The sequence below is a fragment of the Cyanistes caeruleus genome, unplaced genomic scaffold (genome assembly GCF_971803275.1).
Source record: "Cyanistes caeruleus unplaced genomic scaffold, bCyaCae1.hap1.1 HAP1_SCAFFOLD_120, whole genome shotgun sequence".
Taxonomy (NCBI): domain Eukaryota; kingdom Metazoa; phylum Chordata; class Aves; order Passeriformes; family Paridae; genus Cyanistes; species Cyanistes caeruleus.
Window position 1 is genome coordinate 414,325 of NW_028255919.1, and position 13,167 is coordinate 427,491.

At 48.6% G+C, this 13,167-nt stretch overlaps 1 protein-coding gene across 1 annotated transcript; it reads left to right on the forward strand.

Moving 5' to 3' along the window:
- The first annotated feature begins 1,677 nt into the window (after positions 1–1,677).
- Positions 1,678–11,569, forward strand: LOC147646135 (uncharacterized). Its single transcript, XM_086873905.1, has 2 exons — positions 1,678–1,765; positions 10,738–11,569. Exon 2 carries the CDS (start codon positions 10,765–10,767, stop codon positions 11,503–11,505), a length of 741 nt encoding a protein of 246 aa, XP_086730031.1. The 5' UTR covers positions 1,678–1,765; positions 10,738–10,764; the 3' UTR covers positions 11,506–11,569.
- Positions 11,570–13,167: the final 1,598 nt, after the last annotated feature.

Genomic DNA, 13,167 nt, shown 5'->3' on the forward strand with positions numbered 1-13,167 from the left:
TGGGGAAAGAGAGGGACACGGAGCCGGGAAATTGGGATGAAAACAAGGTTGTGTCTTCCAAAAATTTGAGAGACCCCAGGGGAATGCCCCATGGCCTCTCCCTTTATTCAAATAAAGTCAAAGGACTCCCCTGTATCCTTTTTAGACATAAACCTCTGGGGTTTGTGGATTAATTTTCCTGACATACTCAATCAGACAGCTCCCAACCTTCTTCCTGACCAATCCACTCAGATGAGGAACACAACATTTCACCATGGGATGGATCAGATTACCTTTTAGCAGAAAATCGAGGCAGAGTTTGTGGAAAGGTAAATGACTCAAACTGCTCTTGGCAAATAGATCACAAAGGAAAAGTGGAGGAACAGATAAAAAAGGAAATAAAAAACCAGCTCTTGTACTGGTCCAAATGTGGAAAGGATGGGAATGGGACACACTTTTGTGGTTCCCTGGCAGACCACGGGTTAAACAAATGCTGTTTCTCCTCTCATGTGCTACAGCAACTCTCATCTTTTTACCATGCACCACACCTTGCTGAGTGCAGCTCATTCAGCAGCTGAGCAAGGGGATGCAGGTGGCAGCCAGGCCTCCTGAGCCACAAACGGCTACAAAAGGACAGAGAATGAGGCCACCGACAGCAATCCCAAAACCAAAGAACACCCAGGAAGAAAAAACAGAGGCAATGAGTGAATCTGCTTGGAGATGGGGCCAGGGACTTACACATAAGGAAGCAATGGGAGAAATCACCAGTTTCAGAAAATGTTACTAATTGACAAGGACTGCTGCTCAGACCAAGTCCCGCTACATTCCTGAACTTCCAGAAGAACAAACACTTCACAGAGCCAGGAATATCGGATGTTATACAAAAAGGACTTGCAGCAGGCAGATCGGGAAGGCTGAACCTTCCAAGCACCTCGGCCAGTGTTGGGCAAAGGGACAGGGACATGCGGCCGGAAAAATCAGGACAAAAACGAGGCCGCGTCCTCCAAGAACTGGAGAGAGCGCACGGCAAATGCCCCATGGCCTCTCCCTTTGGGCAGCAATAAAGTCACTTGCACACCACTCCTCTGGCTCCTTGGGCCACACAAACCTCTGGCGCCGGGAATTTTCCCGCCCGGCCCCGGGCCCAGCGCAGCCACCTCCGGCCTCCCGACACGAAGCGGGACGAGCCAGCGCTGCTCCGCCACCGCCTCCTGCCGAGGCCCCAGCGGCAAGGAGACCGCGGGCAGCCGCTCCCGCAGCGCCCTCAGCCCAGGGCCAACACGGGCCGGCCACGGCACAAGCCACCCGCCACAGCCCCCTGCCGCCCCCTCCCGGGCCCGCAGCGAGCCCCGAGCCCCCGCAGAACCGAGCGCGGCTCCCACCTGCGATGGCCGGGGCCGCCTCCGAGCTCCGCCGCCGCCTCACCGGGCTCCGGCCGCTGCTGCCGCCGCTGCCGGGCCCGCACAGACGCTCCGGCAATGGCGGCTCTCCTGCCCCACGGCCGCCCCGGGGGCTCCAGCGGGACCGGGCTTGTCCCCGCTCTGCCCAATCAGCGCGCGCCAGAACCACGAGTGACGGCAGTAGCACCCAATCGCAGCCAGCGGCGGGCTCTGCACACGGCACGGCCTCGCGTGCCTTGGGCTGAGCTCCGCCATTTCTCGGCCCCCTGGGCTGAGGAGCGGCCCCGGCGCTGGGCCCGGCCCGGGCAGGAGGCCAAGGAAGCGCCGCTGCGCTGAAGCGCCGGGAGCTCGGGGTGCCCGGGAGCTGAGGGCGCTGCGAGCTGGGGGTGAGTCCGGGGTGGAGCAGGGCATGCCGGAGCGAGGCCAAAACTCTGTGACTCTCCTTCCTGTCCCGGGCGGGGAGCAGATCACACAAGGAAAGGCTCTGGGGTCGGGATGAGGGTGGGGACAGTTCAATCCTTGGTCACGGGCACAGCACACCTGACTTGGGGAAATTAATTGAATTTATTCTCAAACGTGTCAGAACAAGAAAACGAGAAGTAAAGTAATTCCTAGGGAAGTCCATCTTCCCCCCAGCTGTCCCTCCTTCCCGGGCTTAACTTTGTGCCCCTCTCCGTCCCCCTCCCCGCCCAGAGGCACAGGGATGGGGGTCACAGTCAGGTCATGTCACTGCCTCCCCCTGAGGGCCAGGAATCCTTGTCCTGCTGCAGCCTGGGGTCCCTCGCATGGGCCAGAGTCCCTCAGGACCAGGCTGCTCCAGCGGGGATGGCCAGGGGGATCCCCGAGTCCGGCCAGGAGCCACTTGCATGGCTGTGCAGGGGCTTCTGCCGGGCTCGGGGCCTCTCTCAGGCACCCCCTGCTCCGGCCCGGCCTCATTGCCCCCCTCACCCCCCATGCAGCGAGTGCCCGGGCAGGGAGATGCACGATTTTCACGGGGCTGAATCTTGGTGTTTTCTGAGCTTTATTGGGCTGAATGTTGGTGTTTTGTTTTTTTTGTGGGGGCAGAATCTTTGTATTTTGGGGGGATATCAGATTTTTTGTGTTTTGGAAGTTTTTGATCTGTCTTTGTTAGCGTTCAGGAACACACGTAATTGTAGATTGATTGTATGCAGGTGCTTTATTGAAGCGTGGGGGAACTGGGGGTATCAGCAACGCAAATCTAGCTCCATTGTCTTTGCCCAAAGTGCACATATTTCTACAATTTCAGCTGTAGCAGTAATCACTGTAACAACCTTATCAATACTGTTTCATTAATATTGCTTCATTAACTTTATTGCTTCATGAGAGTTAGCTCATCCTTTTATGAACATGTCCGAATCTTATCTCTGGGTGGGTATCTTGGAGACCCCAAGTACCAGTTCCCATTACCGTAAGCATTTCAGCTTGCTAGGCCATCCCTAATACCCAGCATTCCTGTGGCCTGCCCCTACATTAAAAATGGTTTTAAGAAACATTTTCAGAAACATTTAACCCCATAGTAACATATTTCCCCTCTTTGGAAGTATTTCACTTTACTATAATAGGTGTAATGCTTTCACTCTATACCGTCCTTTTTCTGTGTTTATACTTGATGTTCATCTTCGAATCCACAGTTGTCATAAGCGTTGTTACACTCTGGAGGACTTGGAGATGACAAATGCGGATGTGGATCTCTGTCCCATGTCAGTGCCTTTATTATCTTCTGGTTCCAGGATACTCTTTTCTTTCTCTCTCCTTTCAGAACTGCACAGATTAACCAGATTGCTAAGAACACAATTAGTAGGATTATCAGTCTCTCAAGAATAGATTTGATCCAGGAGCTCACATTCCATCCTAACCCTTCAAAACTTTTATCTACCCAACTTGTGGTCAGATCTTCCCTCTCTTTCTGTGCTCCATGTTCTGTTTGTTTTAGTGGATTAATGTTGTGTTCTACATCTGCAGTTCCATTTGGGCTGTGGATGCAGCAGTGATCAATTTGTCCTTTTAGGTACCTGCATACTCCGTGTTCTTTCAACAATAACATATCTAAAGCCAATCTGTTTTGCTGGGTCATTTTAGTTGTGGCTTGTAATTGTACATTTAGCTCTCTAAATCCCTCTTTGGTAACTCTTGCCAATCTTTCTACCTGGCCTGTAAGTTTGTACAACATCTTTCTATTGTTATAATTTGCTATTGGACCAAACAAGGATTCCAGGGCCCACTCACATTTTACACTACTGGAGGGTTCCTGACATCTTTCTTCATCCTCCGCTTTGTTTTCCTGAAGTTCTTGTCTCGTTCTTATTTGAAGATGTCCATGTTCTCCCTTGAATGGGGACCTTTTCCAAATTGGGCATAAGGTGGGGAGGCCTAAAGTAATCTCTTTTACTTTTTCACCTTCAGGCAAATGTGTTGTCCAGGTGCCATCGCTTGCTGCCCACCAAATTGGCCTGGACTCTGAATTGTACTTGTGCTACATATTACCTTTTGGATCACTTGTCCTATCTTGTCATTTATTTCACCTTGTTTGTGTTTGTTTTCTCTGCAGGCACATCCAATTTGCAGGGCTACCACAAGTGGTGGCATTTGTTTTATTTCTTCATCATCAGAAGTACAGTCCTAAGCTTTGTTCCATACCCACCAATTCACTTTGTCTGCCTCCATTCTACTACTGGTTGCAGTGTTCCATACCCCTGGATCTGTTTCATTTTCAGAGCCTTCCCACTTAATGCACCAAGAGCTATCTGCCATAGATTGGAATTTCTGAAGCCCACTCATTGCCCATGCACTGTCCCAAGCTTCAGCCCGATCTTTTCCTTCCTGTCCTTCACACTTCCACTTCAATACTGGAATCTTTTTCGTTAATAACCTTTGCTATCTTTTCATAACACCATCCATAATTCCCTAATCCCCCATACTAGCCTAGTTTTGGTTCATACTTTCCTCCATTTTCATGACAATCCCATCTAGATGAATACTTTGGCTTCACAGCATTTTCAAACACTGTCTTATTTCAGTACTTGTAATCTATTTGCAGTACACAGCTCACATTTTCATTTTTATTCTTTTGTATTTCATGTAATTTTGATGTTCTAATTCCCCGATTTATTAGGTCTCTTGCTGCCTTTGGTATTGGCAGACAGGCAGTTATTTTGCTGGTGTTTTGCATGTTGGCCAAATCATGAATTAATCCAATCATCCAATTTTCTGCCTGAATGGTATTAGAGACTTTTATCACTTGTGTTTCTGGCTGCACCCCCACATCCCTCTTCATTCTAAAATGAAGAGTTGTCAGCTGATCCTTTTGCATTTCACATCCCAAGGTAACATTGATTCCAACTGATGGCACTAAAGGCCATGAAATAATCACCATTACAGTCACTAGCAACCTAGACATTTGAAACAATCAAACCCGCTTTATCTGCAGCTTTGTTGGCCCTACAGTTTGTGCAGTCCGCAGTGCAGGGGAAACCTTCTTCACCCTGGTGTAATGTATGCAGGGATCCAGTCCAGCTCCTTTGACTGCTGTCAAGGTAGTTAACAGTACCTAATAGGGTCCATTCCACCTTTCTTTTAATGGTTCTTCCTTCCAGCTTTTACCGTACACTTCATCTCCCGGGGGGATGTCATGAACTGGATTCTCAAGAGTCAGCGGCCTGTTCCACACAAGGGTGCTCCAAAGCCGAGCTCGAGCTTTTCCAAGAGACAGAACATAATTCTACACCTCTTGCTTCCCTGTAACATGTACATCTGGATTAGGTTCAGGGCATTCATATGGTTTCCCATCCAATATCTCATAAGGACTGACTGACATCCCGCTTCTAGGCTTTATCTGAATCCTCAGCAGTGCTATTGGTAAAGCTTGTGGCTACTGCAATTTAGCCTCTTGGCATCTTTTGCTGATTTGCCTCTTCAATGTCTGATTCATCCTCTCTACCTGCCCACTGGATTGGGGTCTCCATGGTGTATGGAGATGCCAAGCTATTCCCAGTAACCTACTCACCTCCCTCACTACTGTGGCTGTGAAATGTGGGCCCCTATCTGATGATATTCCTAGAGGCACCCCAAATCTTGGAATGATTTCTTGCAGTAAGCACTTGACTGTCTCCTTTGCTTGATTTGTGTGACAGGGAAGAGCTTCTGGCCATCCTGAAAATGTGTCAATCCCTTTCAATAGATATTTGTATCCTCGAGTTCTTGCTAATTCTACAAAATCTACTTGCCAATAATCTCCTGGTTCTACTCCTACCCGAATTTTCCCTAGTTGTGCCTGTCATCTAGCCACTGGATTGTTCTTTAAGCAAATTTCACATTTTGACATTACTGATTTTGCCATTGTTAACATCTGTACTGAAATTAAATTTTGTTTTAACAATTTCACCAATGCCTCTGCACTCCAATGACATTTGTTATGTTTAATTTGTAGAACTTCTCTCATTCTCAAGGGGGGTACCACTACTTGTCCCTGTGTAGTCACATACCACCCTTCTGAATTCTTCTGTGCATTCAGTGAGCGTCCCAATTTCTCATCCTCTATTGAATATTTTGGTTCTGGAGGTAAATTGAATTGAGATACATTAGTTTTTAAAGGTATCAATGCCATTGCAGTTTTCACTTCTCGAGCAGCTTGTCGGGCTGTCCAGTCTGCTCTCCGATTTCCCTCATGAATTTTGGAGCTTCCTGATTGGTGAGCTTTGCATTGCATGATTCCTACTTGCTCGGGCTTTTGTACTGCTTTTATTAATTGCAGGACTGCATCTTGATGTTTAATGTGTGTGTCTTTAGAAGACAGCAGTCCTCTTTCTTTCCCCGGTACCCCATGTACATGCACCACTCCAAAAGCATGTTTTGAATCAGTCCAGATATTTACTTTGTTCCCTTCACTCATCTCTAATGCCCTGGTTAAAGCAACCAGTTCTGCTCGTTGGGCAGATGTGTTTGCTGGTAAGGAGCAAAGCTGGATTCAGAAGGTTTAGCTGTCTTTAATGTGACACCATCGTGCTCGGTTAGGATTGCCTGGAATTTCATCATCCTGCTTGGAGATAGCCAATGGCTCCCCTTTTGTTCTAAACCAGTGGTCACCATGTGTGGCACATAGACATCTATGTGTCTACTCATCGTGAGTTTCCTGGCTTCTTGGATCAGCATCACAGTGGCTGCAACTGCCCGCAGGCATGAAGGCCATCCGGCACTCACGTTGTCAAGTTGTTTGGAAAAGCAGCCTACCAGCCTTTTCCAGCTTCCCAAAGGTTGGGTCAGCACTCCCAGTGCTGGGTGTGATCTTTCATGCACAAACAGCTGAAAATCTTTGGATAGATCAGGCAATCCTAATGCCAGAGCTGTTGTCAATGCCTCCTTCAGTTTGAGGAAGGCCTCCTTCTGTGGTCTGCCCCAGGTAAGCGGTTGTGTCTTCTGGGCTTCATACAGGGGTTTTGCAATTAGTCCATAGTCCATGATCCACAGGCTGCACCACTCTGTCATCCCAAAGCAAACTCGCAGCTCATGCAGGTTCTGGGGTTCTGGAATAGCACAAATAGCTTGAATACGGTTAGTACCCAATTTACATTGCCCTTGTGAGATTTCACATCCCAGGTAAATCACAGTCTGTTGGACAATTTGTGCCTTTTCTTTAGACACCTTATATCCTCCCATTCCTAGTTGATTTAAAATTTCAATTGTTACCTTTATGCAGGTTGTTTTCTCTTCTGTAGCTGTCAGTATATCACCAACATACTGTAACAGCAGGTATTGTTCTCTTGGTACTTGCCCATTCTCGTTCCAAATCTCCAGCTCCTTCGCCACCTGACTTCCAAATAGGGTTGGACTGTTCTTGTATCCTTGTGGGAGTCGTGTTCAGGTGAGCTGAGTTTTCCTTCCATTGTCAGGATTTTCCCATTCAAAGGTAAACAGTTTCCTACTTTCTTTGTCAAGTGGTATGCAGAAAAAGTCATCTTTTGAATCAATTACAGTAAACCATTTCTATTTCTCTTTCACAGATGTCAACAATGTGTAGGGATTAGCTACCACTGGGTAAATATCTTTAGTTATTCCATTTATTGCTCTTAAATCCCTTACTAGTCTGTACTCACCATTTGGTTTCTTCACTGGAAGTATTGGTGTATTCAATTCTGATTCACATTCTTCTAAAATTTGGTACTTCAAAAATTTATCAATAATCTTTACTATTCCTTGCCGTGCTTCTGGCTTTATGGGATACTGTTTAACCTGGACAGCTTTTGCTCCTTCTTTTCATTCTACATGTCCTGGTTGTGCCAACTTAGATTTTCCTGGTATGTGAGTTTCCCATAGAGAGGGAATTACTGCATCCTCTACTTCCTGAGGGATAGCAGGGTCTGGTTTTTCTTTTATCATTAAGATTTGTCCTGTCTTTGATTCAGGTATTTTCATTAAAAGCTCCCTGTTTTCAAAAGTTATCACTGCATCAAGTTTTGCTAATAAATCTCATCCTCAAAGTGGAATTGGACACTGAGGCATATCTAAAAATTCATGTGTTAACACTTTGTTTCCAAAACACAAATCCAGGGGTTGCAGGAATGGTCAATTCTCCTCCTTCCCTGTGGCTCCAACTATTGTTGCTGTTTTGTCTCCAGTTTGCCCTTTTAGATCATTTAGCACAGAATATGTAGCCCCCGTATCCACCAGAAATTTTACTTCTTTATCTCCCAATTGTATAGTTACTAAAGGTTCTTGTGTTGGTTTTTGTTCCGATTCTAGTCAGCTGCTGTATTTCCCCAGCACCATTAATTTGGAAGCATCTTGATTCTGCTTGAACTGCTTGCCCTGGTTAAACCGATTTGGACATTCATTTTTCCAGTGCCCCTCTTGTCTACAAGAAGCACATTGATTTAACCCCAATCTTGGCAAAACCCACCCCCCTCGTCCTCTGCCAAGTCCGCCCCTCCCCAGTCCACAACCACCTCTGCCGCATCCTCTGAAACCTGGATTCTCTCTTCCTTGGATCACTGCCAAAAGATTTTGCTGCTGCTTTTTACTAGCTTCCTTTTCCCTGTTATTGTGTACTTTCCAAGCCACTTCAAGTAATTTATTCAAATTCCTTGAATCTTCTCCTTCTGACTTCTGCAGTTTTCTCCTAATATCATCCTGCGACTGCCCAAGAAAAATGAACGCAAGCTGAACATTCGCTTGTTCTGTTTCTAGTTGAAGATCTGTATACTTTCTTGCTGCCTCCTTAAGCCTTTCCAAAAATGCAGCAGGGGACTCTTTCTTTTCCTGTCTTATCTCATACAATTTAGACCAATTCATAGCCTTAGGTACAGCATTTCAAACCCCTGTCTGGAGCCACTCTTGATATCTCTTCAGGCTCCGCATGTTCCCAGAGGCATTGGGATCCCACCCTGGATCCTCGGTTGGAAAGTTCTCATCTAAAGTCGCCGTCAGCACCCCAGTTCTGAGATCTTCTCTCACCTTCTCCTTGGCTGCTCTAAGCACCATCTCTTTCTCAGTAGAGTCCATTAAATTCTCCACTATTACTTGTATATCATCCCAATCTGGATCTGAGTTTTCATAATCATTTTTACCACTCCTGCTACTTTATCAGGATTTTCTCTCTAAGTTCCAACTGATTTTTTCCAAATTATCAAGTCTGCGAGTGGAAAAGGAATTTTTACAAACACCGGCCCTTCTACTGCTACTCCTTGTCTCAAGGGGGCAATCACAGTCCGCCTTTGTCTGCCCAAATCTTTTCCCGTTCTACCCAGAACCGGAGCGAGCTGTGACCGAGTCCGATGGGATACCGGTGTCGCTGATTTATTATCATCACCCCTCTACCGCTATCTTCCTCCCCAGCATTTTTCACATTTCCTTGTATCACGGTTAGATTTGGATCATCTCCTGGAGAAGAAGGATCAGGTGAAGGCAGTAGAGGAGGATAAAGAGGGCAAGGTGAAGTGGGGTTAGGCGAGATAGGGTTAGGTGAAATAGGATTGGGTGAAGTGGGGGCAGACAAAACAAAATTGGGTTCTTTTGGTTCTGCTGAAACCACTTGTAAATCAACATCCATCTCTTTCCCCCGACACAAACTTTCTTTTAATGCCAGGTGCTCTAAACAACTTTTTCCTTTTACACAAACCTCACATTTATCACTCACACGTGCCTTAGCTGCCATCAGTCCACACTCAGCCTGCCATTCTGGCTTGTCTCACAAATAGAAAAACAAATCAACGTACGGAACTTCATCCCACTTTCCCTCGGGCTTACAGAACAACATCAACTCTAAAATGGTGTTCTACTGCAAAGATCCATTTCTCGGCCACTTTTCCCCACTGTCCAGGTCATATCCAGGCCACCATGTATTACAATAATCAGTCAACTTTACGTAAATCTTGCCCAAAGTTTCCCTGTTTGCAATGTGCTAATAAGCACCCCAAAGGAGAAGTAGGTGGTATAGGGGCATTGCCACCTCAAATCCCTTTAAGCTTCTCCATGTTACAGTTACAATACACCACACACCACTGCTGCCCAACCTGCAGCGCTTTTGCACTTGTCTGACAGACGGCGCCTGGGCAATACCAGGAATTCCTCCAGCCCAACCGTGCGAAGCTTTGGCTGCGTCTTATCGGCAGGCACCAGAGCAGACCGAAAAGCACCTCACCTCTCTCAGAGGGACGTTGTGAGCAGCGCAGACGGTCGCGGCCGGATGGGCTTCCGGAGAATCCCTCGGTGCCGGCTGGAGCGTGATCGGGCCGTGAGCTCGCTCAGCAGCACTCACAGGGACCCATCTGGGTCACCAAAATGTTAGCGTTCAGGAACACACATAATCACAGACTGATTATATGCAGGTGCTTTATTGAAGTGTGCGGGAACTAGGGGCATCAGCAACCCAAATCTAGCTGCATCGTCTTTGTCTAAAGTGCACATATTTATATAATTGCAGCTGTAGCAGTAATCACTATAACAACCTTATCAATATTGTTTTATTAATATTGTTTCATTAACTTTATCTATATTGCTTCATGAGAGTTAGCTCATCCTTGTACGAACATGTCTGAATCTTATCTCTGGGTGGGTATCTTGGAGACCCCAAGAAACAGTTCCCATTATCGTAAACATTTCAGCTTGCTAGATCATCCCCAATACCAAGCATTCTTGTGGCCTACCTCTACATGATTTTAATAAGCATTGTCAGAAACATTTAACTCCATAGTAACATCTTGATGTTTGGAGGATGTTTGTGCTGAATCTTGGTGTCCTGGAGGTTCTTCCAGACACAAGATGCCCAGTGACTTCCTGAGATGAACTTGGGCAAGGAAGAATCCCCACCCCAAGACACTCTTCTCTTGTTTTTCCCCCAAACCAGGATTTTTCATTCCCGAACCGAGGACAGATGGAGGAGAAGGAAAAGCCCCAGAGATCCCACACGGGGTGGGTCTGCAAACCCAGCCCAAGGAGCTGTGAAGAGGAAAGATCCCCCCTGTGCCAGGAAGGCGGCCAGAGATCCAGCCAGAGCTCGGAGCTTGGGGTGAAGCCTCATGGAGGGGAGAAGCCCTACAAGTGCTTGGAATGTGAGAAGGGCTTCAAAAAGAGCTCCCACCTGCTCCGGCACCAGGTGATTCACACTGGGGAAAAGCCCTATGAGTGTGGGGAATGTGGGAAGAGCTTCAACCACAGCTCCAGCCTCATGCGGCACCAAATGATTCACACTGGGGAAAAGCCCTACGAGTGTGGGAAATGTGGGAAGAGCTTCAGTGACCGCTCCAACCTGGGGCATCACCAGAGGAGCCACACAGGGGAACGACCCTACACCTGCTTGGATTGTGGGAAGAGCTTTGGGTGGAGCTCTGACCTGAGGAATCACCAGGTCATGCACACCAGGCAGAAGCCCTACGAGTGTCCGGAGTGTGGGAAGAGGTTTCAACGCAGCTCCACTCTCATCAGACATGAGCGGATTCACACAGAGGAGAGGCCCTTCCGCTGCCCCGACTGCGGGAAGAGCTTCAACCGCAACACCATCCTCACTGCCCACCGGCGCATCCACACTGGGGAGAGGCCCTACGAGTGTCCCCAGTGTGGGAAGAGCTTCTCCAGGAGCTCTAACTTGACCCAACACCAACGGAGGCACCAGTAAGGGAAGCCCTGCGAGTGCCCCGAGTGTGGGAAGAGCTTTGTGCGCTGCTCCAGCTCCATCCCCCATGGGAGGATGGGCGTTGGATGATCCCCAGTGACCCCCGTTGGGCAGAGCCCTGGTGATCCGTGGTCCTGGTGATGCGTGTTGGGAAGACACCTGGCTGGGAGGCTCCACATCTTCCTGGCTCCCTGTGGGCACCTGGATGAACACCAGGGCAGGAACATCCATTCAGACACAGACCAACAATGGGAATTCCTTGGGGAAAGCTGATTTGTTGACTTTCAATCCCAGAAAACTATTTGTTAAAAGTAACGGAATTCACAAGCCCTATTTGTTACACTTCAGCATCTTCCCAATACCTCTGATTCCTTTTCTTGGAATTCAGCACAAACTTAGAGTCAAAAAGTTTTCCAAGTGCTCTTGCTGCGTGATGCCACATTGTGTCGTCCATGCAGAAATTAATGAAGAAAACACCAATTGCCTACTGAGACCCTTCTGCTCCCTCCCAAATCACTACTCAAGAACAAGCCTCAGGCACATGCCCATAGTCCCTCTCTGCCAGCAGCTCCGAGCTGCATTGCACAGTGCTTGCTGTGCCCCAGAGAGCACCAAGCAGGCTGGCCTGGTGCCCCTGAATATTTCTGCAAAGCCCTCTGCATTTCACACCTTTGCTGTGGCTCAGTGCAGAGCTCCAGGATTGCAGGCGCTTGGTCCCAGAGCTGTGTGAGGCAGTGGCTCGTGCAGATGTGCCCTGAATTGCTGTCAGTGCCTCACACTGGCCTCGGTTCCCCTGGCAGAAATGCCGTGCCTGAAGGACACTGCCCTGTGCTGGAGCCTGCGGAGCAGCCCGGCTCCCTCCCCCTGTGCCCAGAGTGCTGCACACACTGCTGACCATTGCCAGGAGTTCCAGGGCAGGCGGCAGAAGAGCAGCAATGGTCAGGCAGGGCAGCAGCCCTGGGCTGCTCTTTGCCTTTCCCTCCTCCTGTGCAGACTCCAGACAGCCCATGGCACCAGTGTGTGCTGTGCCCAGCACGGCGCCGCTTCCCCTCAGGAGCAGCCAGCTGCCAGCTTGGCTCTGAGAGCGGAGGATTTGCCTGGGGCCAGCAAGAGGCAGCCAGGGCCAGGCTGCTGCCTCTTGCAGCTCCAAGGGCCTCCTTCCAGCCTGCCTCTGCCGAGGCTCAGGCTTCTCCGGGCTCTGCCAGGGCTCTGCTGGGGCTCCAGCCTGGCCAAGGCCGGGCCCGCTCTCACCTCACAGTCGCTGACAGCTCTGCACCAGAGGAGACCTTGCACAGCACCCTCACTGCTCTTTCTGCTTTCTCTCTTCAGCCAGACTCTCCTCCAGCCAAAGAGATTTCTCTTAGGGATACAAATCCAAGTGGCAGGAACCCAAATACTCTCGAGTCACATCTGCACAGCCTGCATCTGCACAGGATGTTTGCGTTGCACCGCTCCTCCTTTGGTTTTTCCTGCAAATGCCATTGCTGTTTCTGCCTCAAATAGAAATGTCAGAGCTGGGCAAAACTTGGCCAGTTGGCCATATTCCAAAGGCCGTGTGGTCTGGAGAGGATGAATGAAGAGGAGCCTTCCCCCCTTACAAACTGTACCAAAGAAGCCATCAATGTCACTTTCCACCTCTAAGAAAAAACTGACAATTCAGGAGGA